Source organism: Monomorium pharaonis, chromosome 6 (genome assembly GCF_013373865.1).
Source record: "Monomorium pharaonis isolate MP-MQ-018 chromosome 6, ASM1337386v2, whole genome shotgun sequence".
Lineage (NCBI taxonomy): Eukaryota > Metazoa > Arthropoda > Insecta > Hymenoptera > Formicidae > Monomorium > Monomorium pharaonis.
In genome coordinates this window covers 12,018,329-12,045,655 of record NC_050472.1, presented here as the reverse complement: position 1 = coordinate 12,045,655, position 27,327 = coordinate 12,018,329, and the positions used below count along the sequence as shown (strand labels likewise).

Here is a 27,327-nt window from a genome sequence, read left to right as displayed (position 1 = left end):
CTTATACCTCGCAAGGGATTTGACGAATATAGATATTATTTTATTTTTTATAAATTTTATTTGTTTTAATTTTTTGGAATTTTTGTATATTTTAAGTTTCTCTTACTTATTTTTACATTTTGGTTAATGCAAAATAAATCAAATTGTTATGTTACATCCTTTAAGTTAATTTATTTTTATATACAGCATCCAAAATTCTATAAATAAAACTACATACATAACATTTTATTTATTTTATTTACATCTTATTTACTTTAGAAATCAAAATCAGTCAGAAATTTTTTATTTGCATTTTGATCGTATTAAAAATTTTTTTTATTTTACAAATTTTACAAATATAGACACGATTTATTTGGATACAGAAACTTTGTACACCGTAAAGTTGTACACCGCAAAGTTGTACACCGTACATTTTTATACGCTTCTGTTTAGAGCACCCCTACCGACGGGGCGGGAGGGGGGCCGAAAGCCCCCCTTGTACCTCCCCCTCCATGTGTGTGTGTGTGTGTGTGTGTGTGTGTGTGTGTGTGTGTGTGTGTGTGTGTGTGTGTGTGTGTGTGTGGCCACGGTTACGGTGTAGAAATGTACGATGTACAACTTTACGGTGTACAACTTTGCGGTTTACAACATTACGGTGTAGAAATGTACGGTGTACATTATTTTGTGTCTATTTGCACTGTGTCCAATGGTACTGTGTCCAAGTGAAGGCCACTCGGTTGCTATTTATAACAATTTCAAACATACATATTTTTTATAATATTTGTTAAAATTCTGAAAAAATTTATAAATTAACTTTAAAGTTTATAAAAAATATTTACAAATTTTTGATATTAAAATTTACAAAATTTTATAATAAAAAAAATTATTACATTTTACGATAAAAAAAATTACTTTTTGCAGTTTTTCAGTCTTTTTTATTTACTGCTGTACAAAGCGCTGAATTTTTAAATATGAGTGGTAACCCAGTGTATGCGAGGGTTAATATTAAAAAGTAACGGAAAGAGTAACGTATCGTTACTTTTTAAGTAACGGTAACTAGTTACATTTTTTATTCGATAACAAGTAACGGTAACGAGTTACTTTTAAAAAGTAACTTTCCTATTCCTGATAATTATGTATAATATAATAAGATATTATATTGTATAGTTATGCATGTAAACAGAATCTGACAATATTATACAAAATTATTTTTAAATCTTGTAAAATTATATATAATATATGTATATGATTTAAATTATACATAATTAATTATATATATTTATGTATATTATATTTATATATATTATATATATTTATATTATATTATGCGTATATTATATAATGTATATAATATAATATATATATTATATTATATACAATATATATTATATATATACATATATACAGGGTGTTTAGTAACGATTTATGCAATTTTTATAAGCAAGTAGAGCGCATTAAGTTGAATAGAAAAGTCTTTAACCGTTTTTCCATTTTCGCAATAGTTAACGAGTTATTGACTTGTAAAATTTGCTGTATTAGCCCGACCTATCGGCAAATGCAAGCACGCCGAGTGCCCGGCCGCCCTTCCCCAACGCTTAAGCCTTGCTGCTAGGCGCGTGGGGGGGAGTTGTTGCAATAAGCGGCAATGGCTACGCACGAGCGACGCGTAACGCTGGATTCTCCCTTCGAGTTATGATAGTTCCTTACTTTTTTAAATGAAAATAAAATTTTTTAACGATAAAAAGTATCTGTGTACGTATACATATATGTGTATATATGTACACGTACACAGTAATTTATACTTCTTCAAAAACCGTTAGAAAATTTTATCGATTAAAATCGAAATAACAACCAAATAAAATTTTTGTTTCAACTTTATATTCTTAATTAAAAATTAAATAACTATGATGTTTATATTTCTCATAAAATTATTTGACGTACGCGTGCATGAGCAACGAGGGTTGTGTAATGTAAGTAAGTACCATGCGGCGAAAAATAATTTTATAATTTTCATTCATCTTTTCCATAAAAAATGACAAAGCGCTATCATTTCTACACCAGGTGTAGAGCACTTACGGTAGACAAAAATCACAAAGATTAATTTTATTAAAAATATAAATATCCTAGTTATTTAATTTTTAATTAAGAATATAAAGTTAAAACAAAAATTTTATTTGGTTGTCATTTTGATTTTAATTGATAAAATTTTCTAATGTTTTTTAAAGAAGTATAAATTTTGTTTCGAGCATATGATAACAGCTTCTTCTAAAATTTATAATGACAGTTTACAACATTTAAGACTATTACCAAAAAATTATTTTTTATTAAAAATAATCATTATTTATTAAAAAAATTTAGTAATCGCTTCTTTAAGCATTAGAATTAATATTTTTTGTACACATGTATGTACACGTACACACATACTTTTTGTCGTTAGAAAATTTTATTTTCATTAAAAAAGGTAAGGAACTATCATAATTCAAAGGGAGAATCCAGCGTTACGCGTCGCTTGTGCGTAGCCATTGTCGCTTGTAACAACTCCCCGAGTAGAAAATAGGGAAATCCTTATGTAGCATAAGGATGCCATAAAAAGGGCTACTTTAATATTACCACATCAGGGCCTTATAAGGTATTATTAAGGATGCCTTAAACTTACTGAGTAAGATTATGTTACGGAAACCGAAAAAGGGCCTTACAAGGTACTATTAAGGATGCCTTAGATTTACTAAGTAAGATTTGGTTGCGAAAAGCTAATAAGGACAAGTCGCGATATCGAAAAAATGTTAATGCACTTCTTGGCAATAATTTTTGTAACAGTTGCAAAAAAATTTTTTTTACAATTTGTTATAAACAAATTAACAAATAATTATCCTAGCCTGAAATAAACCACGACGAAAACATATATAATATGTCCATGTTTATAAAAAATAATATAATGTTTATAATACATATGTTTCTTGTTTATAACAAATTATTAAAAAAATTTTTTGCAATTAATTTTTGTTGCAAAAATTCATTCTTTTTTCATCAAAACAATCGTTTTTTAAATTGTTCCACATGCTATTTCTTGTATGTGAAAATTAATTAAAAAATCTATTAATTAATATTTATTTATAAAAATATAATTTAACTAAACATGTTTCATCTTTTTAACATTTATTGAACTGATCTACAACCCGTATGTATAACATATAAGTATCCACAAACATCAAGGGTTCATGGATCAACTCGAGGTGTCAGTTTCTGTTCGATCTTAAAAGTCAAGCAGCGTTCAAGGTGGTTCGTAGATGGATGGGTGACCGTTTTTTCGATTGCAGAAAATGCTGTAATAATGACCGAATCAGGCATGCCGGATTTGATCCTGATCTGGATATGGTATACATAAAATATGGTTCCTAAATTTTTATTTTTATTACATCCCTTATCAGAATCAATTGGGGGTTGCCAGATCTGGCCCGAATACGGTATACCTAAATATTTTTATAAGCCCCTGTTAATATTTGCTTATAGGACCCTGATAATTTTTCCTTTAAGGTGCTCTTAAACCATTTGTTTCACTTCCTTTTCAGGCCTTACTTATATATCCTTACTAGGGCCTGATTAATTTTACGGAAGCCTTATCAAGGCCTTATCAGTGCCCTATTACATTTTCTACTCGGGTCCCTTCGCGCGCCTAGCAATCGCAAGGCTCAAGCGTTGGGAGAGGGGGCGGCGGGGCGCTCGGCGCACTTGCATTTGCCGGTAGGCCGGGCTAATGCAGCAAATTTTACAAATCAATAACTCGTTAACTATTGCGAAAATGGAAAAACGGTAAAAGATTTTGCTGTTCAACTTAATGCGCTTTACCTGCTTATAAAGATTGCATAAATCTTTACGAAACACCCTGTATAATATATATATATATATATAATATATATTTACATAATTCGATAAAATATAATATTATATATTATTACGCATGAACAGTATCAAACAATATAATACAAAATTATGATTAAAGTTATGTAAAATTATAAATAATTTGGTGCAATAAAATATTATATATAATTATGCATAAACAACTCATACAATATTATATAAAATTATAATTAAAGTCATGTAAAATTATGCATATACAATTATTATATAATTTTATATATTTGTACTTGATTTTATATAATTACATATTATAAAAAATTTTTGATCGGAAAGTATTAAAAATACAACTAGCTTTGGCTCTATAAGCAATTTTAAATTGTATTGCTATTAATTAAATAAATTAAATTAAAAAGTTAACAGACGTGTCTTAAACAAAATTACGCAAAGTTATTATTTGCGATGTTGGCAACTTGCCTTACGTTTATTTTCTTTAACAATTACAAACAACAATAGATAGAACAGTAGGTAGACCACGATGTGCATATATATATTGCCAGCAATTTAATACAACAAATAACAACATCAAGATGACTTTGTTTTGTCGTAATACAATGGATTATATAAATTATTATGGCAACAATACAAATTTTGGAAATAACAATTTCAAAGTTGTCAATTGATTATAAGTTGTTGTTCAAAATTATCGTGAAGAAAATTTATTAAGAAATGTAAATTTATGGATGAAGTTCCGAAAACGACTTACCTCCGATTTTTTTGAAACTACGTATTCTTACGTATTTTGGGGCGCTGATTACGAATATAGTGAATATTGGCGCAAATTTAATTTTTATGACAAAAAACATGAAAAAAGCCATAAAAATAGTTTTTTCTATTTATTTCCGTAAATAATAGGAATTTCTAAAAATACTTCAAACAAAAGTTGTAGATCTTATCAAAATACATATTTTATGTTCTATTTATTTTTGCCATAAAACAGTAGTTTTTGAGAAAAACGACGTTAAATGTTCAAAAATTTATACAACTCATCTAACACACGCGTCGAGTTTTATTAGTTTTATTAGTTAATTTAAAAAAAAATTGTCGCTCTGCCCCGCGAGACGAGATATTAATCGTTAAAGTTCACTATTTGACAGGTTATGAAACCTGTCATACCGACGAAATGTTGCGACTGAACATGGTCTCGTGGTCCCGTGGCCATATATTTTGACATATTTTGACTGAGAGAGAATCAATATATTCTCAGAAAACGCGTGGGCGGGGGAGGGGCTCCGCCCTTCCTTCTGCACCCTTTACCCGTAATTTTTTCTAACCTAACCCACACCAATATTTTCACATTAACCAAAGATCGACTTTAAAATGTGTGGGTTAGGTTAGAAAAAATTACGGGTAAAGGGTGCAGAAGGAAGGGCGGAGCCCCTCCCCCGCCCACGCGTTTTCTGAGAATATATTGATTCTCTCTTAGTCAAAATATGTCAAAATATATGGCCACGGACCACGGGACCAGTCGCAACATTTTGTCGGTATGACAGGTTTCATAATCTGTCAAATAGTGAACTTTAACGATTAATATCTCGTCTCGCGGGGCAGAGCGACACTTTTTTCTGCCAGATTCGTGTTCTACGCACAAAAACACATAATATATATATAATGTACTTAAATATAGTTAAAAGCATTAAAATTATCTAATAAAACTCGACGTGTATTAAATGAGTTGTATAAATTTTTGAACATTTAACGTCGTTTTTCTCAAAAACTACTGTTTTTATGGCAAAAATAAATAGAACATAAAATATGTATTTTGATGAGATCTACAACTTTTGTTTAAAGTATTTTTAGAAATTCCCATTATTTACGGAAATAAATAGAAAAAACCATTTTTATGGTTTTTTCATGATTTTCGCCATGAAAATCATATTTACGCTAATATTAACTATATAATATTCGTATTCAGCGCCCCAAAATACGTAAAAATACATGGTTTCAAAAAAATCGGAGGTAAGTCGTTTTTGGAACTGTACCCAAATTTATTTACTAAAATTTTAATCCTTTTAAGCTTACATTTATTTCTGATCGGTTTTTTATGAAACTTGGTATATAGAAATTTTTTAGATCGCTGATAACGAATTTGAGGTCAGAATTTCGAAATTCAGCATCCAAGATTTAAAATGGTAAATTAGAAATTTTTATATACGGAACGGAAATTTATACTCAAGAATTTTGTTTATCAAAAATTTTATTTTTAAATTTGTACTTAAGATTCACTAGAATCCTCTATGAATCGGTTTTTATTTAAATTTTATCAAATTTATTATTTTCAATCTGCTATTTTAAATCAATCATTTTGAATTTTGAACTTTGGACATCGGATTCGTAATCAACGAATCTCACAAACCCCCTATCTAAAGAAAGGCATGTAAAGTCGATTGCTCGCATTTCTCGAAGTTTATTGTTGTCGCTTTTCCGCGATGCCGACTGGTTCTCTCGCTGCGCTTACTTCGTATTGCAATAGTAGCTGTCATTGCAATTGAATTCTGACAGCTGTCAAATTTGTATAAATATCTGTACAATTATTATTGTAATTTATTTTTAAACAGTAAAAAATAAAAAGCTAGTAGCGCGCGCGAAGCGCGCGTCTGTGGTGTCTATTATAGCAAATTTCAAGCAAAAATATTTAAATAGTTGCTAGAGAATAAAATTTAAAACCATGAACATTTTATAAATTTGTTATAATAATACAGACATATTGCTAACTTTTAACTTAACTTAATTGAATTTAAACAAGTTAATTTTTAACGCTAATTAATTATTTTTTAATTACAAACTTTAACTTATTAAATTGTTCCTATGTTTAAATTTTATCTATATGTAAAAGAAAAAATTATAATAGAAACTATGCGTTTTCACGTAAAAAGCAATATTTCTTTGTTTTGTAAGCTTAATTTACAAATGAATTTATGCAGCATTAAATTTATTTGATAATTTATATTATAATTGTTTTGCGTAATCTAAAATTTTTAAGAATTACGACAATTTAATTTAATATAAATAAATTATCACAAAGTAAACTTATAATTTAACTTGTAATTAAACTTATAATTAATAAAAATTAATTTAGTCTTAATGTAACTTTAACTAAATTAAATTTGTTTATGTAACTTTTGACGTAATTAATTGATTAGTTTTAAATTAATTTTGTAAGTTTTTGCTTTTAATAATTTAATATAGTTTTTAAAAACTATCAATGAAATCCTCTATTTTTCACATTAATGTCATATTTATAATTTTGCTATAGTTGTCTAAAACTGCCTAAAATAGCAATTTAGAAACGTTAAAGAAATGCATAAACATCATATAAACTATTTTTCAAATTCGCAAATATCAATTTCAATATTATTCTTTCGTATAAAAATAATATTTTTCACGATTATGTATAATTTAAATTGATTATAGTATGACTAAATTAAAAGTACAAATTGAAAGTACAAAATATTGTTAAGAATTAGATTAGTGGATTATAATAATAATAATAATCAAAAGAAGTACATTGACAATATGTCACCAGGTGGTCCTTACAATTTGGAGCAAAGTTCTAATTTTATAACTCTAATTGCTATGCTAAATCTAAAAAATTTCAAAAATAAATTTTAATTAAAAAATCTTTATGTTCAAAAATATATCGATTTCTTCTAAAATACTTCTTTCTTCTATTACCGTAATAAATATGCCAAAAATAGCCTTCGTGATGCAATACGGTTGATGATTCTTCGTGACGCAAACCAGTTCGCCAAAATATTATCGAAACGAGATTCGCGTTACCAGCCGAGTTTTAAGTTACGACGTGACCGTGGAACGAAGCCAATGAATTGTAGACTACAATAGTTCATTATTCACGAATAATAATTTTTGTTAATGTAATCATTCAGCTAAAAACATCCATAAGATTGGTAATCTTATTATGCAGTACAAGTTTAAAAGAAAACTCGTCGAATGATCTTTTATAAGAATTTATCTGTAAACTAAGTAATTGACAACTTGTGCTAAACACAAAGTTGATAAAAAAACATAAATATAGAATAGAAAATAATTTGCGTAAGCTGAAGAATGTTATGAAATTTTATTTTATGACTTACGTGTGCCGTTTCTAAATTACAGAAGCTATCTCGACGAGAGTCGACCATGGACTGACACTGTCTCCGTTAAATACGCAGGCGTTCTACCAAGCGTATTACACCACGCTTACTTATATTTTATTCACTCTCATGTAATTATAATAAAGAAATATAGTATAATATTAAACTAAGAAAAAATATATAATATGTGACTATATAATTGCATAGTAAAATAATTATGATTAGTACTATTATTTTTAAAATAATTATTAATTAGTATAATATTGGTAATAGTAATAATATGCTTATAGTGGATGTTTATAGTAAATATTTTATGGAACAACGTATTGTAGATATTAAAATCTCCAATTTGGCTATAGCAACTATATCATAAAGTTGTATAAATCAATATTATATGAGAACTTTAATATAGTTTAAACAAACTATAATTTATAAAGTTGAATAACTATAAAAATATAGTTGGTTCAAAAATTGGTATAAATTATAATGAGATTATAGCTAACCATTTTTTTATCTTTTGATGTAGAATAGAAAAGGAGAATTTTTAATATTTCTTTTTTCGATTCATGCTTATCAGTGTATTATTATAACATTTTTATAGATTTACTTTATTACCTTTTATTTTTTACAATTGTGTCTCATCCTAATTATAATTGTATAATTGTATAATAAGTTTCATAACATCTTAAACCTGATATCTTCAAATTAATAGAATAGGAAAAAATTTATTATTGCTATACAATTATGTTTAAATGCGAGATAATTTCTCGTTATACTTACGGCTGATGATAAAGAGGTTCCTTCAACCTCGTCTTGAGAAGACGACCCAATCTTACCATACGACCAACTTCCAATAAAAGTTTCTCTCGGTTATCAAGTATATATTTTATATTCTCTTTGACGCGTGCTTTGGCCGCCACGTCTTTATTTTTTACAGAGTGATATAAGATCGTCACTGTTTCCACCAAATTTTGTAACCCAATACAATGCTTTAAAGAAATTCATATAAATATAGAAAAAAGAAAAAGTTTTAAAATGTTATATACATAATATGTATACATTTGTGCGTATGATAACCTGATAAAAACTTTTTTCTGAATTTTTTATAACTTATGAAAATTTCTGAAAAAATATTAAAACATTTCTTTTAATTTTTAAGTTCTTTTTACAAAAATTATAGAATGAGAAATCTTAGAATATATAAAATTAAACTTCATGTATATGAAAATTTTTAGAAACAATGTAGACTTTTTCATACATTTTTATATATTTTAGATTTTATAAAATTTTATATATTTTAGATTTTATAAAATTTTTTCAGAAATTTAGAATAAATACAAAATATCGAATTTTTCATTTTTTAATTAAATACAATAAAAGAAGAATATATCTTCTTTCTGTTGTAATGGAATCGAACGAGAAATACCAACAAATTGTAGTAAGGTTTTATTTTTAGTAATTAAAAATGACGTTGGATGGAATAAGATGCTGCATTGTAAAAGAAGGATGTCGAAAAAGTGCGATTGTTTTATCAACCGGAGAAAACCTTGGGATTTAGTTTTTTTCACAGTTTTAAGGGTGTTCAGTTTAAATATGATAATCTAAACTATTAAAAACTTAGGGAAATACATTATACTTGTGGTAATGTCAGCAAATTGTATAATTAACTATAGCAAAATTTAAATAAGAAATAACGCGTATTATACATTAAGTAAATATGCAGATATTAATATATAAGTAAATCTATTCACATACATACGTATACATAAGTGTACCAATTATCTGTTCAATTAAATATCGCAAGCTTTGTGGTAACAGAACAAGAAAATATTATGACATGTGTATATAAGAGTGTCCGAATTACCTATATCCTTTTGCGATAAAACCATGTGTGTTAAAATGATTGTTGTGCTTATGCGACACGTCATTTTCAAGGGTTTGATTATATAAAAAAGAAAGAAAAAGGAGAATACACCCTTCATGCGCATGCATATATATGTACAGAAAAGTGAAGACCACAGTATTCAGAAACCAATGTGAATTATATTAACCGTTCATTTATGTATTTATCTATCCATCCATCTATTCACTATCCCACCCACTTACCGCCTATCCATTCATCCAGTCATCCAAACCCGATGCTCTTCCCTACACTCACATATCCACTTTCCCTTCATGCGCATAAAGAATGCACTTTCTCCCTCCTCCTTCCCCATATAATCAAATCTCTGGAAATGGCGTATAGCATAAGAACAGCGATCATTTTTTTAAACTCTTGTTTAATTGCAAGTTTATGGGCAATTCGGATATTCTTGTACACATGTATTCATAATCTCTTTTCGATTTGTCACCGCGAAGCTTGCGATATTTGTTGAACAGGTAATTGGACATGTATACGTATGTAAATAGATTCATCTATATATTAATATCTACATATTCACTTCATCAACTTAATGTATAATACGCGTTATTCTTATTTAAATTTTGCTATAGTTAATTATACAGATTGCTGACATAATCTCAAGTACAATGCGTACATTGTACTTAAGGGTAGTCCTAAAAATACTCAACTTAACGTATAGATGGCGGTTGTTGTTTAAAAAACAATTACTATGATAAGAAGTACCAATCTTATAAAGCTTAAGTGTAAAGTTTGAAGACGCTACGTTATTTAATATTTGTTTGGCAGCCATCAATAGTAAACTCTCTCAGTAAATTTTCTCTCAGGAAAGAAGGAAAAAATTGGTCATCGTTATGTGATACAATACTTTCATTTAAAAGTCCTCAGTCCAACCAATATCAAAGCCGAGCTAGATTCTATACTGGGGGAGTCTACTCTTTCGTTTACAAGAGTAAAAATTGGGTGGTAGAGTTTGAACGAGACCGTACGAGCTGCTAAGACAAAAATCGCAGTAATCGATCAAATGAGATGACCACGCCAGAAATGGTGAAGAAAATCCATAAAATGATATTGGATGACTACCGACTAAAAATGCATGAGCTGGCAGACACCGCATTTCAAAAAGTCCTATACGTCGCATATTGACTGAAAATTTAGAGATGAGAAAGCTGTACGTCTATAAAGCTGGCACAGCTACTTTAGCACAATCGAATAAAATTTATGTAAAAATTTATTGCTCTTTTGTTGCTAATCAGTTGCTCTATTCTTGATTTTGTTGCTCCAGCCGATTTGAAGAAAATAGAGACTGTGCCAACTTAAAATTAAGTTAGCACAACCAAAAAAATTTTTTTTTTAAATAAACAAATGTGATAGATTCCTTTAGATTTAATAAGTTGCTAATTAGTTGCTCTATTCCAGAATTTTATGCTCCATTATTAAACCTCGAAACCCATCCCCAAAGTTACCCTACAGCAACAGAACGTTCTAAAATTATAAATAACTACGTATATCGAATAATAACGATTTCTCTGTTTTATTACTCGCAATTTATAACAATTCCGATTTTGTTACTCCACCCCTATCAATTGAAAATCATCCCTGATTATGCGCGTTCAAGAGTAAAGTATCCTTATGGAATTTGTTGCTCGACGAATTTCGATATTAAAGTCTTTCTCAATTTAGGTGCTCAAAGAATATGCAGTTTCTGAATTTGTTGCTAATTGTTTATTGCAATAAAGTGGCTGTTATAAACTGCAAGTAACAAAATCGATAAAGCGTTATCAGTATCGAGATATAATTACTATTTTTAGTTTTAGTGTTGTGCTAATGTGGAGTAGCTAGGGGTGATTTTTAATCGATAAGGGTGGAGCAACAAAATCGGAATTGTTATAAACTGCAAGCAACAAAATCGATTAAGCGTTATCAGTTGAGATATAGCTTCTATTTCCTGTTTTAGGATGTTATGCTAATGTGGAGTAGCTAAGGGTGGTTTTCAACTGATAGGGGTGGAGCAACAAAATCCAAATTGTTATAAATTGCGAGCAATAAAACTGAGGAATCGTTATTATTCGATATATGTGGTTATTTATAATTTCAGAATGTTCTGTTGCTTTAACGTAACATTGGGAGTGGTTTTCGAGGTTTAATAATGGAGCAAAAAATTCGGGAATAAAGCAACTAATTAACAACTAATTAGATCTAAAGAAATCCACCGCATTTGTTTAATTAAAAAGAAATTTTTTCATTGGTTGTGCTAACTTAATTTTAAGTTGGAGCAACTAATTAGCAACAAAAAAGCACTAAATTTCTATATAAGTTTTATTGAATGTGCTAAAGTGGCTGTGCCAGCTTGTAGCATAGAGTGAAAGCTGTGCGCAAGATGAGTGCCGCGTTTGCTCACAGTGGAATAACACACACGTTCACACATCCGTTATCGCGGTGGTCAAAATCAATGAGTTAAATTTCGAATTGCTTCCTCATGCACCCTATTCGCCAGATTTAGCCTCCTCGAATTATTTTCCCTTTCCAAACTTGAAAAAATGGCTGAGTGGTAAAAGATTTGCCAACAATGAAGAGGTGGTTGATAGCTATTTTGAGGAGTTTGACAATTCTTACTATAAACAGGGTATCGAAACTATTGAACATTGCTGGGAAAAATGTATCGAGCTAAAAGGAGACTATGTTGAAAAATAAAAATATTTTTTCCCAAATTTTTTATGTCTTCTTTGTTAGGTCGGGTACTTCTGGGACTACCCTCGTATTTCCTTAAGTTTTTAATAGTTTAAATTATTATACATATTTGAACTCAGTACTCTCAAAACTGTGAAGAAAAACTAAATCCCAAGGTTTCCTTTGGTCGGCAAAAAATTGCACTTTTTTGACACTCTTTTTTTTTAACTATGTAAATTTTAACGTAATGTAATACTAGTAGTGTTTTGAGTATAAGCCTTAATAATAATCTCTAAAATCAAAATAAATAATTTTTTTATTATTATTAATGTATTATTAATTAAATATTATACTACCACAAATACCTGGATTTTAAGAAATAACTCAAATCTTCAAATTAACTTAAATATCCGTATTCTAGTATTTTAGATATTGTGATATAAAAAAGTCTGAAAAAATGTTCAAATTTTTCAAATTATTTCTAAAAAATATATTAATTTTTTCAAAAAATTTTGAAAAACTCAGAAAAAATTTTATCAAAGTAGATAATGCACAAGATAATGATTCCTTTATTCTCAAATATTAAAATAACTTAAGCAACTATTAATATTAAATTCATTTACATCTTCAACGTTTCTGTGAAAAACAGCGCATACTCGTAGTCTGGTTAATTGTTCCTGACTAACAAATCGAAACTGTCGCCAAGACTGTCGTAATTTTGAAAATAGATTAGCATTACTCTCTAAAGATATTCTGCAAGATAATCTCAGTACACGCGCTCCATTCACCAATTGTCCACCATATTCGTAAATACCCTGTAAAAAATTTTTTCACTATATTTATGTACTTAACAATTCTGTATAAAACAAAATAATTATTACTTCTTCATTATTTGTGTTTTATTTTATAAAAGTAATTTGTAATAGTAAATATGATTTACTTTTGCTGTTTCCTGGAAAGATTGGTGTTCCTCTTTTTGCGATTGTATTTCCTTTACATTACATCCAACTTCTATATGATTGCGAAGTAAAACATTAAATAAATCATATAACCAGTTAACGGCCTGAAAAATGCAATAAACAAATATTAAGTTATTGTTATTGTATCCTTTCGATGCGTTATATCGTTTTTATATCATATCATAAACTTACTTGTTCAGCATCGCTCTCGTACATGTATATCAAAGCTATTTGTTTTAGCGACAACTTTTGTAATTCCACGCTGTCATTAAATATATTTCTTCTGGCATTTGTTGCATCCAATATATCTTTTACGTTGACAATATCTTCATCATAATTTATATAGACTTCTCGACCAAGGGCATCTTTTACAGGCATAGAAAGAATATCCGACAATTTTTCACCTTCTTTAACAAGCTCGCGTTCTAAACAATCTAAAAAGTTATTTAAATATAAAACTCTAAACAAATAATAAAAATTAATTAAATGTGTGTGCGTGCGTGCGTGTGTGCGTGCGTGCGTGCGTGCGTGCGTGCGTGTATCACTCTACGTCAAACTAGCTACAAGCTTTCAGTTTTCGATGTCGTATGACGACTTTGAAAAATTTCTAATGATGATCTTGATTTTGTCGATCAAATACAAAATAATAGTTATTTTTTTATTCAAATCTCTTATTTCTAGCAGAGAATATACAAGTCATTTTCAACTGTAATTTTATCTGCTGAATTCGAATTTAAAGTAAAACAAACAAAATTTTATATTTTTACAAATAAACATTTAATTGTTATTAATATTCACTTTTGAAAATTTAAATAAAAATAAGAGAATATATTGAAAATTTAAATAAGGAAATATTTTTTGTATTTAACTGACAAAATCAAAATTATTTGAACTTTTTCATACTCTTACCAAACGATATTGAAAATTGAAAACTTTTAAGCTGGAATTTTGTACCTTATGGTACATTTACTTCAATACAATTTTAGGCAGAAGGATGACCAATTTGACGTGGAATGACCCATATATATGTATGTATAATTTGATAATTTTTACCTAAAACTGTTTGACTTCTTTCTAAAGTTAAAAGCTTAATGCTTGCTTGAGAGAAATTGCAATTCCTGTTGCCCATAACTAACTGTTCGAATACTTCACTCGTTCTATCAAAGTACTGTAAGCAAACAATTAAAAAAAACCTTCTCTAATTACTAATAATTCTATTGTTAAAGATTTAACAATTTTTTCTACCTCAGAAACAAGTCTAAAGAATCTTTGCGAAGTTATTAATACATTTCTACGTCTTTCGAGTCGTGAAGCGAAGCTACGACAAACAAAGTTCATGAAATCTCTCTGAGATTTTAGATCTTCTGGTAATCTATTTTTAGGTAAGTTATCTATTTTATGAAGTAATTCTGCATATCGCCCATAGGTCTCCTGTAAAAACACATCAAAACTTACAATTGTTTTAATTTGCCATTATTTCTATATAGCTTCAATTTATGATTACATTCCAAAACTGACTATTTGACGTGAAATTTATAAAACTAAAAATGTGTTTAAAATTATATTCGGAAAATAATATTAGACATCAAGACCTAGCCTGGATTGCAATTCGCACTTAATTACTTATTTATATAATTTTACTCGTTGTTTACCCGACATTGAAGTTCAATTTTTTCATGCTGTCTTCTAAGTTCCTCAGATGAAGAAACATCGAAACCAACTTGATAACAGGAGTTCAACATTGTGTCAGCTGGACCCAAAATCCAATCAGTAACACTCGAGACACCTTGTTCAAGATCTTCGATTACTCTGGCAATATCCAAATTTCTTTCCATCTTTGCCCATGAATTTTCAATGTCTATCTACAAACAACAAAAACATATTGTTAATTAAACGTAAAATAATTTTACACACAAGTACGCTATTAAATGTAATTAAATACCTGTTTTATTTCAATAGAATCGAGTAGTTTATGAATTTCTTTAATGGTATCCAAAATATCCTTAGAAGATTCTCTACTCATAGAACTCACTAGATTTCTACCTAAATAAACAAAATTTATTTAACAAAATCTTATTTAACTTTTCCATTAATTTTATAAAAGATTATAGGAAAAATTATACCCTGATGAAAATATTTCAGAAAATTGCTCTCAATTGATGCATTTCATTAAATTCATTAAATTTATTAAATTCATTAAAATTCAAATTCAATTCATTAAAATGCATTAAATTTATTAAAATGCATTAAGATTCAATACATTAAAATTCATTAAATTTATTTTATTATTCTTTAACAAAAAAATCAATTTTATAAATTTGAATAGATATAAAAAAAACTTTAATAAATTTTAATAAATTTTAATGCATTTTAACGAATCTTAATGAATTTTACTCGTTAACGCCCAAATGGTTATTTCATTTTTCTTGTATTTAAGGTATATTGTAATTCAGTTTCTAAGCAAAAGGATAGAATATTTTAATAAGAATGTAGTTTCTTATAGGTTTTGGGGACGCTCTTTAAGATGCTGTTTTCAGAATTTTATTTTGTCAACAAAGAAATCCAATATGGCGCCTTGAAAGAAAAAACTGCCAAAAGAAATTAGCACTTCTTTATAAAACCATTACTTTCACATTGAAAACGTGCTTAATAGATGGGCTTAATAGTTGTACTTCAAGAATGTGCGTTTTTAATTTTTTGATTTATCATGTCTGATGGCGACTAAAGTATCCAAAACCTCAAAATTTCAACTATTTTGTTATTATTTCATACAATTCAGGTAAATAATCTCAATTTTTCATTCAAATTTGAATCAAAATTTATATTTTTTGGTTTAATTCCCTTTGGGATATATATATGGTATCCAATATGGCCATGTATCCAATTTGGTTCACCCCTCCTTTTTAAATAGTTACACAATGAATTTCACAGATAATGCTAATATATCGCTCAAGAAATCGATATAATGTATTTATGCTAGTTAACTATTCAATATCTGCTTTCTATGGCTTGTAATCACACTTCATTCAAATTGTGTTCCTTTGAATCTATAATTTTCAGAGATAAGTTTTTGCTTTGTATTACCATCATGTAACAATTATAAATATTCACAATTCATATTATTGTAGCTCTTTATTTAGACTTTTCAACATTGTATTTATTTTAGGTTTTTATTAAAACGTCTTATTTATAATTAAAGAAAAAAAGGTCTTTGCATTGTAAAACCATTATGGCGAGGGACTCTACTAAAAACACAATATATCTTATTAATAAAAAAGTTAAGATTTTGTTCCTTTATTTAATGTTTAATATTTTATTAATATTTGTCTTTCTCTAGTTGAACCTTTTTGACAGATAAAAGTTATGATAACGCTCCTAGTAATAAATAAACACAGTTTCATTATTTAATGAAGCTGCATGTGTAATTTTTTTCCATTAGTATCCCAGGTAGCAAGGTGTCGTATAATTGACGTCATTTTTATGACGAAGCAGACATCATAAGATGACGTCCAATGTCGTAAAACTGACGTACATTTGTTTTATCTTAACGACGTCATATATTGACGTCAAAAATACGTCATTATTTTCATATCGTTGACGTCATTTTCAAGAAGCTAGTATCGTACATTTGACGGTATTTTATTGTTATTTTTATGACAAAACTTAGGTTTTTAGATTACATCTAAGGCTGTGTTTTAAAATTGCTGTCAGTACTAAACATCTATAGTATACGTAACGAAAACTATAGATTTTCAATACGCAGAGAGTAAAGTTTCTTTGGATTTAATAAATTTTCTTTAAGTCAAACAAATTTGATCATTGGTATACGCCAATGAAACTGTAATGTTTGAATTAAAAAACACAATTGTTTTGACTTTTAAACAAAGTAATTGTTTCTTTTAAATAAAATATTTTTTGAAAAAATTTAATTTTTTTAAATTTAAATTATAATGTTATTAAACGATAAAACAATATTTAAGCACATATTTTTCTTCCAAAGAGATAAAAGCTCGTAACCGAACAGGTGATTACCACTACACGCAGAAAAAGGATTCGTTACGAAAGTTAAAATGTAGCCATGGCAGCTAAGATGTATCTTTAAGACGTAATAAAAAATACATAGACCCCGAGAAATCACTACAATAGCATAGGTTGATCCATTTTCTGTCACCGTGGGTAGTCTGTTTATGTAGCCTTTGGAGTGAAAATTGCATTACGAGAAAGGTGCTGCGTTCGTCGTCGCCTAGTGACGGTCCGCGAACTATATCGCGGCTGCTACGACCATATAAGATTAAATCTTATTTGAACCAAATAATGTTTTTATTTAAATCAATTATTGTTTCAAACAATAGTGATTATTCCGTCAAACAACATAATGTAATGTTCAAAACATTTAATAAAACAATATTTGGTAAGAAATAAATTTTTTCCAGCGAAACAAATATAATTCAAACAAATACATATATTATATTCAAAGAAATAGTTCTCTTTGTGTATTGACAGCAATTTTGAACACTGCCCAAATGTCATAAAACTAACGTACTTTGTTTTACCTTAAGGACATGAAAAATTATACTTTATTATTTTTGCAATTATAAACTAAATAAGTAATTATCATTAATAATTAATGTAAAGTTTATAATTAACTTTGACATATAATAATCAAATAATAACTGTTTAACGTAAAAATTATTCAAAAAGTTTATGTTGTAAGTATTATTACAGAGAATTATAATTAACGTCAGTAATTAGTCACTAATAAAACGTTATTAATACGTTGTAAAATGATCAATTAAACTGACGTTATCAGTTAGTCAAGAATATGACGTCGGAAATACGTTGTAGGATGGATAAAACTAATTAATAGGTCAAAAAATGACGTTACTATTACGTCTTAATTTAGTAACATGACGATCACGATCTCAAATGACGAATTATTGACGTCCAGTAGACCTTGCTACCTAGGATATTAATAAGTGCTTAATTAAACATGTTGATTTGGTTATTTCGCTTTTTTTTTAATATTTACGAAAAAGAGGAAAAACATAGCTGGGCCATATTGGGTACATATGTAATCAACATAGTCTTTAAATGCTTTTTTTTTTAAATCTTTACTATACTTATATAAATAATTGAAAATGTTTTTAATATAATATTATATATATTTTTTGTTTTAAAAATGTTTTCTATATAAAATTTGACCTTCATTGTTCAATTTCGTATTCATCAAAAAATTGGAAAAATCTCCAAAGCTTAAGGAGGGGAAGCATATTGAGTACAGGTACCTTACATATATATAATGAGAAATTAATGCGATTATAGAAGTGAAAAAAGAGTTATGATATTTTTCACTATCCACAAATATTACAAAAGTCAAATGTAATCGTCCATCAGCCGTCAATATTCAACATTACCCAACTTTCACCACGTGCAGATGGACGAATAAGAAGTCTTTTTTGGTTTTTTAACTATTTTTTTGTTTTTAAATTTTATATTTTTTAGTTTAATAATTTTTTTGTATTTCTAAATCTTATGATTTTTTAATTTTTAGTTTTATATTTTTTGTATTTTTTAATTATATAATTTTTTATTTTATTACGAAAAGAATTTTTTATTGGAATGTTCGATATTTAATTTTGCATATATGTAAAAAACGTATCAAAAGTATTCTGTTCATAACATCTAAAAAGAAAAAACTACTTAAATATTAAATTTTAAGATCGCTATATTGGATCCATTTTGAAATTTTTTAATATAATCAAGATCTAATCAAGAGACATGATATATATTATTTTAAGGATTAAAAACGGTTATTCACTTAAATTATATGAAATAATAATGAAAAAGTTTTAAAATTTTGATGTTTTGATCCTTTAGTCGCCATTTTGAATCGGCCATAAGTTAAAAAAATTTTAATGTCTATTCTTAAATTACAACTATTAAGCCCAACAACGATTAAGCACTTCCAGAAGAGTCACGAAAACGTTTTCAATGTGAAAGTAATGTATTTTTATTTAAAAAAATACTGATTTTTTGGGCACTTCTTCCGTTTAAGGCGCCATATTGCATTTCTTTGTTTACAAAATAAAATTTTAACGACATCTTGAAGAGCGATTCCGAAACCTATAGGAAACTGTTTTCTTGTTAAAATATTCCACTTTCATGCTTAAAACTTACCTTGAAAATAAGGAAATTAAATGGCCATTTGGCCGTTAACAAGTTAAAAGAGATTTTCAGTAAAACGTTTCAGTAATATATTTCTATCAGGACGCTGCATAAGAAAAATTAAATTTTTATTATATATAGGGTAAAGGCGGGCATTATAGCCAGGCGGATAATATGGCCACAATGCCCGTATTAAATATTCTAAACATTGATAAACGTCGATAATGTATAAAAACTAATTAGTGTAGCTATTCTTGAAGTTTGGTAACAAGAACCTCTCTATTTTGTTGTTATTTGTGGTTTGGTGCTTCATTGTTCTCCATAATCATTAAAATATACACGTCAAAGTCAGACATCGCATTTCCAACTAAATAAGATTTTCAAATTAAAACAAAATAATTTTGGCTTTTCTCCCCATACAGCACAATATCTTTCAGAAAGCTTTCTGAAAAATGTGTACTGTGTGGGTCATTACACATTTCAAAAAGTAAATCTTGGCTATATTTTTATAATAAATTTATTATGCTTTGCCCATTATTTTTGTAATTATAATGCACATTATTAAATGTATGCTCAGCGGCAAATATGGCCAGCGAGTGCAACGAGAGAGCAGCGAGTACAAGACTTTACGAAGAGCGAATACAAAGTTTAGAGTACGCCAGAGAATGACAGCGAAGCAAGAAAATAATGATTGTGAGAGCACAACAGCATTATGTGTTGTGTTACCGTTTTATGTAATTTTCTTATAGTTAGCGGGTGCATAGATTTAACATTCCGATTAAATGTTTATTTTTCAATGTTTTTTTTTTAAATGTTTATTTTTCAAATGTGTATGTTTCAAATGTTTGAATGTTTATGTTCTGTACGATTACCTTTGCAAAATATTACTGTTTTGTACACTTTTCTACTAGTTGGCCATATTACCCACCCCACGTTTAATATGGCCAAAACGCATCCTTTCAGATTCTTTTTTTTTTCTTCGAATATGGATATATTTTAATTGATCAAGACATTTTGTCATCAAAGCTTATTAAATACACTAGAATTTCAGAAAGTTACGAAATAAAAAAACCAGTGGTTTGAAAATTATGACTTCAAATAAAAATTATGGCCATAATGCCCGTCTTTACCCTAAGTCAATTATAAACTATTTAAATTTTTATCCATTTTTCGATTTAAATACTATATTAATTGTACTTATATTAATTGTAAAAACAAAGATTTAAAAATGTACATATATATATATATATATATATAAACCTGATTGAAGTATATGACGTGCTGTTGATAACAATTCTGTGCCTATCTCCCAATAAGATTCTATATCATTTGATTGCGTGATACGAATATTATCAAGAGAATTCAATTTTTGATGTAAATCTGTCATCTTTAATACAAGTTCTAACGCATCGTTTGAATAATCTTCTATTTTCTACAAAATAACGAGTATTAATCTGTTAAGAAATTAATAAACTTGCATTGAAAATTCAGTAATAAATTCATACATGAAAACAAAAATGTCTAAATTTACCATACGTTTCTTAATCCATTCGACGTGATTGTATGGCTTGTTACCTGTTAATTCGTATGGTAATTGAGAAAAATCAACGTAAACATGCAATCGCGTTAGAGTAACGTATATTGGCTGAAACAATTGATAAAAATGGAATTTTTACGTGTTTATATGTAATAATACTTAGAAGAGTAAAGTTAACATATTTTTATTAGATTAATGTACTCACTTCGCCTTTTTTATGCGATTTAGTACAGCTATCGACACGTTTATCCCAAAAACCATCAGGCCGTATTACGATTACGGAAATAACTTTAGATCCTATAAGATTCGTAGAAAGTCTAATACAAGATCTAGTTACACGCCATGCACTGCGACGTGCGTCTAGAACCAGAATCAATCCATTTTCTTTAGTCTCCTCGCTGTAGTTAAATAAATATGTATGTGTCACTTATACGTTTAAATTTAATGATATAAATAATTTTTAAGTCTATAAGTATAGTAGTAAAATAACAAAGACATTCTATACCTGAAAATTGAAATAAAATATAAAATAAGGGATTCTAATTTTAATTTTGTCGTTGGATCAAATTCTGGTGGAACATTAATTACTATTAAAGGTCGTCCATCATGATCACGACCACCTGGGACATACGCAAGCTTCGATTCTAAAGCCTCTAGAATATTTGCTGCTTTAAAATTTTTTGTAAGCATCTCTGTCTGTTAAAAACGATAATTTTGAATAGCAAATTAAAAGTACGCCAAAAACGTATATTTCTTATTCTTAAAATGTTTTATGCATTGATATTTTTATTGCAATTACAGTCTATGTACAATAGTACTTATTTAATTACAGTTATAGTCTATGGTATGTACTTACCGGTTTAATATATCGATCTCCACACTAAGAGAGAAACCACATCGAAAACTTCAAAAACACTTGAAGGATGTTATAAGAAAACATTATACAGGCGCAATACCCAATATATAACATCTATTTAGAATGCATCGCGAAAACGTAAAGTATTAGCAAGCAGCTGTTTCAAATCCAGATGTATGTCCACGTATAGCACTATATCCACGTGAAAGACGAGCAAACTGTCTCGTTGACTCTGTCGTACGTTTTCCGTGTCGAGTTAATAACGGAAGAAAAATTTTTACATGACTGTAAATGTATACACATGTATTTATGTGAAACATGCACAAGCGCAATCCACGATAGATGCAGCGCGAAGCTGCAGTTGTGAAAGAGATTGCAGGAAAACCGAAAGCCATCTCTGGTCCATTCAGATACAACGGTACTTTGGCACCGATTAACCGTGTGTTCCCCCTTCCTCTATGTACGGGCTCTTCCCTTCCTTTCATCTCCTTGTCTCTCTAGAACCGAATTTTTCTGCTCCTTATTTTCTTTGAGTAAGAATGTGCAGGCATATTTTAAACACGAAATCGTGAAGATTACGGAAATGACACAAATATTGGCAATATGCCATTTTTACAAATGAGTGTTTATAGAATTGACAGATATTACTAATTTGTTGTAATGCAACTTCAAAAATATAATTTGGGTTTTTGTAAATTATATATATATGAAATAAAACTGCTGTACTCTCTGAAGCATAATCAATAAAGTTAGTAAAAATACACTGATTTTTATGGGTAGACTTATCATTTATCAATCAATGAAATAAATATACTAATCTTTCAGTTTTATAATACACTAATTCTAAATTCAATATCATTAAAAGACAGTGAATACTCATTAATTATCACAGTTATATGTATACCACTGCAAATTAGTAATAATACACTCAGTGTCATTTAGATACGAATCCATTTGATAAAAGACATTTTCTAGTTTACATTTATTGTATTCACGAATAATCCTGAATGTTCTATTTTCTTCAAGTTAGGAAAACTTTTTGTTATTTTATTGACTCTCTCCGCCATATTGAATTTACCATCTTAATTTTTGAAAATTTTCCAAATCAATAAAAAAATTACTAATTTAACTAATGACGTCTTACATCACTAACGAATTTAGTAAAATATGCCCAAACGCACTGCACAATTATGGCATAAAAAATGGCCAAGTCTTCTAAAGAAACAGCCATTCTTTTAAAGAATGGAATAACTGTGATTTGCCAGTTCTAAAAGAAAAGGACCTGAAATGTGTTAACGCAGCCCGGTCGAAAACGCTATTAGTGAAAATAATGGAATCATATTACCAAATATCATTGATTCGTCGTATCGTCGTTCGCTTAAATTATTTATTGATGGCTTCTGGGAAACATGCTCATGCGTGTTCATCAGCTTGTGCATTCTTTAATATCTAATATAATTACAAAGGGCAATAAAGAAAACTTTCTTTATAAAATATAATAGCGGGCAATATTAAATTAACCAATAATTATTACTTATTCTAAATATTAACAGTATTACCGTAGTACTTTTAATATTTAAAAAAAGTAATAATTATTATGCTGGCCAATTTAATACTCCCCAATGTTATTATATATTTTCAGAAGAGTTTTATTAAAACATATACTACATTATGGTACGTATAACTGTTTTTGTATTACATACAATTAAAATACCAAATTCGCACGCCAATTTTCATACTGAATTTACATATTGCGTCTAGGTTAAGTGTAACAGCATGACGCGGTTTTTATTCAGTTTCTAATGCAGTGATCATTTATGACTTTTAATACAAATTAAAATTATGAAATATAGTATGTTTGGTGAAATAATATAGTTTTTAAAGAAAATTTATCTGTACACGCACGCACAAACGGATGCGCGCGAGCGCCCGCACACACACACACACACACACACACACACACACACACACACACACACACACCACACACACACACACACACACACACACACACACACACACACCACACACACACACACACACACACACACACACACACACACACACACACACACACAATATAAATGTGAACAAATTATATGAATAACATTTGTACGATCATTATTTTATTGGTCTGGTAGCCATTTGAAAAGATGAAGACATTGGCACGCTGCACGTTACGAAGAGCGCAACAATTAAATTTTATCTTTTACCCAATTAAGTACTTTAATTTTTTGATAAAATGTAACTTCTGTATAAATTTGCTTCTTAACAAAAGTATAAAAATTTTTTATTTTATAAATAAATAAAGAGTTCGATAACAATTTCAATAAAAATGATGAGGAATATATATCCGATAATAATTCTGAAGAAGAATTCAAATAAATTTACACTTAAAAATTGAAAATATTGCAAGAAATTTAAAAAATGAGAAAGTATTTTTTATTTATTTATCTATTTGAATGATAATAATAATAACTGTTATTATTATAAAAATTACCAAAGTTAATACAATATATTTATTTAAAAGTTTAAAAAAAATTGTTCTTAAAAACATATAGATTTAGTTAAATTGTTATTAATTGTAACAAATAATATTATTAATTAAAAAATTTTATTCAATTTTTACTCTTTACCGAGAACAATTTTTTATATAAGGCGTATATAAATATATATATAAAATATGTCCATATACGTTTATATTTGTTTTTTCTGTAAAATTTCTATTTAATATAAAATAAAGAATAGTTATACTGAAAAGACAGAAACTAATTTAAAAAATAATTTTTGCATTGTTTCTTTTACAAGCAGTTAAGTTTGAAGAAATGAGAAAAATTTGCTCATATACATATAATCATACAGTAAAAAAGTTTGTGTTAACCTTTAGCCTACACACTTCGAAAAAATTACGTTGCCTACACAGAGGGTGTATTATACCTCAGCTACTTCAAATTGTTGCTCTAAGCACATTGTTTTAACTTGAAAAATTTCTAAATAAACTTTGAAGCTTTAAAAGCAATATCTAATAAGTTTCATAAAAATTTTTTAATTTTAACGTACATTAAAAAATTTTTGAAGTAAAGATTAGACGAAAACTGACGTTTTTTTACTAAAAAATTTATATAATTTTTTAGTAAAAATTTTAATTTAATTTTAATTTTCAATATTTTTAAAAAAATCTTATGCGATTATTCTCTAGAGATGTAATACTAAAAATGAAAAATAAATGCTAGGGTGAGCGTTGCAATAACCACATTTATTTGAAGGTACCAAAATGTAGATTTTATAGACAAATAAAGACAATAAAATGTAATAAAAATTCGCATTTATTTCAGTAGATATTACTTACCAACCATTTTAAGTTATAAAACAATGTTATGTTAAGTTATAAAACAAAAAGTATAAAAATAAACAAGTAAAGTGTAATTTATTGTTTAAACCTTTAAACCATTCTTTTCAATCTGTGCAAGCACAATTAGTGCATAAGGCCGCACGATGATTGTCACATATGTGATGCTGGAAAGCTGGGCACATTATTCTTAAATTTTTTTTTTCTTTTTTATACAATCTTACACTATTTACAAGAAAAAAAGTATTAAAAAAATTGTAATTGAAAAAATTACATGTCCTACACTAGGGGTATGTCATATTCCAACTTTTCGGAGTGTCTACTTCGATCGATTGCCAGAAGCAGACTGACTCCGCGCTGGTAATAGCAACCGTTTCAATTTAAAGAAACACATCTTGATTACTAACAAATGGCATCATAAGTACCATTTTCATCAATTTACGTATCTAAAATTGAGCTTGAACATGTGCTGGAGTATGTCATATCCCAGGTGTAGGCTAAAAGTTAAATATAACAGATATCACCTGTCCCAAACAGTCCAAAGAAATTTTTCTGTTAATTTAACTTTAATATTAAAAGCATATGTTAAATAGCAACATAAATATTATGTTATATTTTAACATAAAAATAAATGTAAATTTTATAATTTGACATAATTTGTGTGTAACAATTTAATGGGAAAATTATATTAAAGTAACACATGTAACATGTTCTTTTAGCATTATAATAATGTTAATGTAACATATATAACATGTTACAATAACATTATGTATGTTATTTAACATGATTATAATATTATTTTAACACGTTATATACATATATTAATTTAATAAATCATATATGTTATGTTAAATAATAATTATTTTAGAAATGAAAAAATTTTTTAATTGCATATACAGATTGTTCCAGGATCTTCGATAAAAATTTTATGAGTCTATTATTTGACTAATCAGTCCAATATAATATATGTGAATGCAATCGTATTTGGTTCTTTGTTCTTGGCGAGCCCTTTTTATTCACCCAGTATGTGAATTTTTTTTACGAGAAATGCGCCATCTCGGGGTAGATAGAAGTCCCCAGAAATGAAATGATCCTCGGTAAAATCCAATTACAGAGTAAACTCAACATTTTTTTGTCAATTTTAACAAATAAATCCTATCACTGATAATAAGGAACATATTGGGTAACTTCTACATAAATAATGTTCCATTGAGCTATGGAAGTTTAGTGGATCCCTAATAGACGTCCATCTAACTTCCACCATGAAAGAAAACATCCAATGGAGTTATTTTTATAATAAATGTTCCATACAGCTATTGAAGTTTAATGAATACCTAATGGACGTCTATCTAACTTCCATCATGGAAGTAAATGTTCCATAGAGCTATGGAAGTTTAATGGATCCTTAATGGATGTCTATCTAACTTCCACCATGGAGGTAAACCTCTAATGGAGCCATGGAAGTTTACTGGATCCCTAATGGACGTCTATCTAACTTCCGCCATGGGCATAGACGTCTCATGGATCTATGGAGGTTTAATAGACGTCCATTGGACATTCACTGGATGCCAATTTCTATGTGGGGAGTTATAATTAAAATATTAATGAAATGTTTCTGTACTCTTTCCGATACTACATCACAATATTTTAGCAACGTCACATGCCGTGTGGGATGTTATTTATTTCATCCAATCATTGCAATAGTCCGAGAGCTAGCGACAGATTTCAGTGACTCATTTCATCAACTTTTAAAGGGATGCTGGAGTCGTCTCTTTTATCGATCGAACACTAATTATCTTCTAACAAGCTTGGCTCTTAATTGATTTCATAGAATTGTAAATCCTTCTCCAGAATTAAAGTATAGGCAATAACAAATCCTGCTAGATATAATTTTCTTTAAAAA

The 27,327-nt window shown here is 28.3% G+C and overlaps 2 protein-coding genes across 7 annotated transcripts in view; both read right to left on the bottom strand.

Annotated features, from left to right (window-relative positions):
- Positions 1-8,054, bottom strand: part of LOC105840013 (muscle M-line assembly protein unc-89) — a 165,645-nt gene extending 157,591 nt beyond the window's left edge. For all 6 annotated transcript variants that reach the window (XM_028192292.2, XM_012686715.2, XM_012686719.2 and 3 more), the window contains exon 1: positions 7,989-8,054. The gene's annotated coding sequence lies outside the window, so the exon portion shown is untranslated. The remainder of the gene's footprint in view (positions 1-7,988) is intronic.
- A 516-nt stretch (positions 8,055-8,570) lies between these two features.
- The window catches only part of LOC105840012 (SEC14 domain and spectrin repeat-containing protein 1-B), a 31,521-nt gene continuing 12,764 nt past the window's right edge, over positions 8,571-27,327 (bottom strand). Inside the window, exons 2-12 of the mRNA XM_036289054.1 lie at positions 21,425-21,647; positions 21,214-21,327; positions 20,943-21,114; positions 15,460-15,560; positions 15,170-15,379; positions 14,763-14,948; positions 14,571-14,685; positions 13,710-13,951; positions 13,499-13,621; positions 13,182-13,373; positions 8,571-8,977 (exon numbers count right to left, since the gene is read on the bottom strand). Coding sequence (XP_036144947.1) covers positions 8,765-8,977; positions 13,182-13,373; positions 13,499-13,621; positions 13,710-13,951; positions 14,571-14,685; positions 14,763-14,948; positions 15,170-15,379; positions 15,460-15,560; positions 20,943-21,114; positions 21,214-21,327; positions 21,425-21,647 — 1,891 coding nt within the window. The 3' untranslated portion in view covers positions 8,571-8,764. The remainder of the gene's footprint in view (positions 8,978-13,181; positions 13,374-13,498; positions 13,622-13,709; positions 13,952-14,570; positions 14,686-14,762; positions 14,949-15,169; positions 15,380-15,459; positions 15,561-20,942; positions 21,115-21,213; positions 21,328-21,424; positions 21,648-27,327) is intronic.